At 35.5% G+C, this 1,921-nt stretch overlaps 1 protein-coding gene across 1 annotated transcript in view; it reads left to right on the top strand.

Moving 5' to 3' along the window:
- Positions 1 to 1,921, top strand: part of LOC117957191 (fibrocystin-L-like) — a 76,605-nt gene that overhangs the window by 50,795 nt on the left and 23,889 nt on the right. Inside the window, exons 36-37 of the mRNA XM_034892786.1 lie at positions 5 to 87; positions 1,803 to 1,875. Of these exons, the coding sequence (XP_034748677.1) occupies positions 5 to 87; positions 1,803 to 1,875 (156 nt within the window). The remainder of the gene's footprint in view (positions 1 to 4; positions 88 to 1,802; positions 1,876 to 1,921) is intronic.

Below are 1,921 nucleotides of genomic sequence, written 5' to 3' on the forward strand. Positions count from 1 at the left end.
GTTGACTCCGGTGATCACAGATGTCTCTCCACGGAGAGGAGGCACCGCTGGAGGCACCCGGGTTACAATCACCGGCTCTGGTTTCAGGTGCAGTAAAGGAAGAGACACATTAGAGAGCCACAACCAGATTATGGATCACTTGTCAAGAATGAAATGCTCAATTAACACAACACAATCACTTTTGTTTCATGGGACGTCTTTGCTTTGATTGGGTTTAATGCATTTTTCACTCAGTGATACGAAACAAATACTTTAAATATCCTTATTTTATTAACTTTATTTTACACACAAACAGTATAATCATTTCCACATGTTACTTATCAATAGCACTGAGAATAAAGCTTCAATGTACAGTTTGTATACACAAATGGGACGACTCATCCTGATCCTTAACAACACATTATAATGAATAGCAAACAGTATACTGTATACATCGGCTTGCATAAGTTTATACACCCATGCCAAAGTTGATTAAAAAGAGGAATAAAAAATACATCTTTTGGAAATTGACCTTAATGCCTTAATTAAAAAAAAATAGGAAAATCCAACCAATGGACACCAATATTCTTTGTGAATGAATAATGTATTGTAAATAAATAAATGTGCTTCCTTAAAATAAAGGGGACATAAGTATACACACCCCTATGTTAAATCCCCATAGAGGCCGGCAGATTTTTAATTTTAAAAGCCAGTTATTTAATGGATCTATGATACTACTCATCCTGATAAAGTTCCCTTGGCCTTTGGAATTAAAATAACCCCACATCATCACGTACTCTTCACCATACATAGAGATTGGCATGGGGAACTTTCTATAAAATCATCTCTCAATGCAAATCAAACCAGCTGTTAGGCTAACTGAAATAAAACCACGTCAATCTCTATGTATGGTGAAGGGTATGTGATGATGTTGGGTTATTTTAATTGCAAAAGCCAAGGGAACTTGGTCAGGATGCATAGTATCCTGGATCCATGAAATAATTGGCCTTAAAAGATAAAGATCTGCCTGCCTGTATGGGAATTTAATTGAATTATACTTAAGCCCCCTGTATTTTAAGGAAGAACAATTATTTATTTACAACAATTAAGAATTCTTAGGGCATTAAGATGATGTTGTAATCATATTTCACAATATTCTTAGTAAATCTTTACAGTCATTCGCCAAAAGAACCAAGCAGGCCTTCCTTGTTGCACAATCCAATCTTCCAATTTTGTCAGTTTGTTGTTGTTTCCCAAAGCGCTGGGAATTTAAGAACGACAACACACAGAGAGCAAAAGATGAGGGACATCATGCATCGGATGTCAGGCTTTATCTTGGAAATGTACTCACTTACTTGATCTAATACACAAGATCTTCAACAGAGTTGCTGCAGGGGGGCAGCTGAAAATATACATTAACATAAATCCAAGATAATGTAACAATAGTTTGTAAAGTTTTTAATTAACAAAGCTTTTATGATGCCTGGGTAAGGTAGCCATCTACAGATACAGGTAAGCCTAAGGATTCACTGTTCCATATTTTAAAAATAAAACATGATTGTCAATATATAAATATGTCAATTATTATTTTAATAACTTAGTATTGTATGCGCCATAAAAAAAAGAAATCTAAAGGCTCCAGGCCAACCTACACGTTATTCTATGGCCACTTTAAAATTACCAATGTTATAGTACATTATAGAAAATAAGTATGTCATGTTAAAATAAAGTATGCAGGTATTGCATCGTTTATATATTCTATTCTATTTTATTATGTACATAAACAGTATGTAAACCATGTCACTCACTTTCCCACCTTACAGCACCGAGATGATGGACGTCAACGTGACCATCTCAGGATCTGTGTGTGACGTTCAATCCACCAACAACACACACATCGTCTGTGTGACGAATGCTCAGCACCAGTCTCAGGAAACCAAAG

Source organism: Etheostoma cragini, chromosome 14 (assembly GCF_013103735.1).
Source record: "Etheostoma cragini isolate CJK2018 chromosome 14, CSU_Ecrag_1.0, whole genome shotgun sequence".
NCBI lineage: Eukaryota > Metazoa > Chordata > Actinopteri > Perciformes > Percidae > Etheostoma > Etheostoma cragini.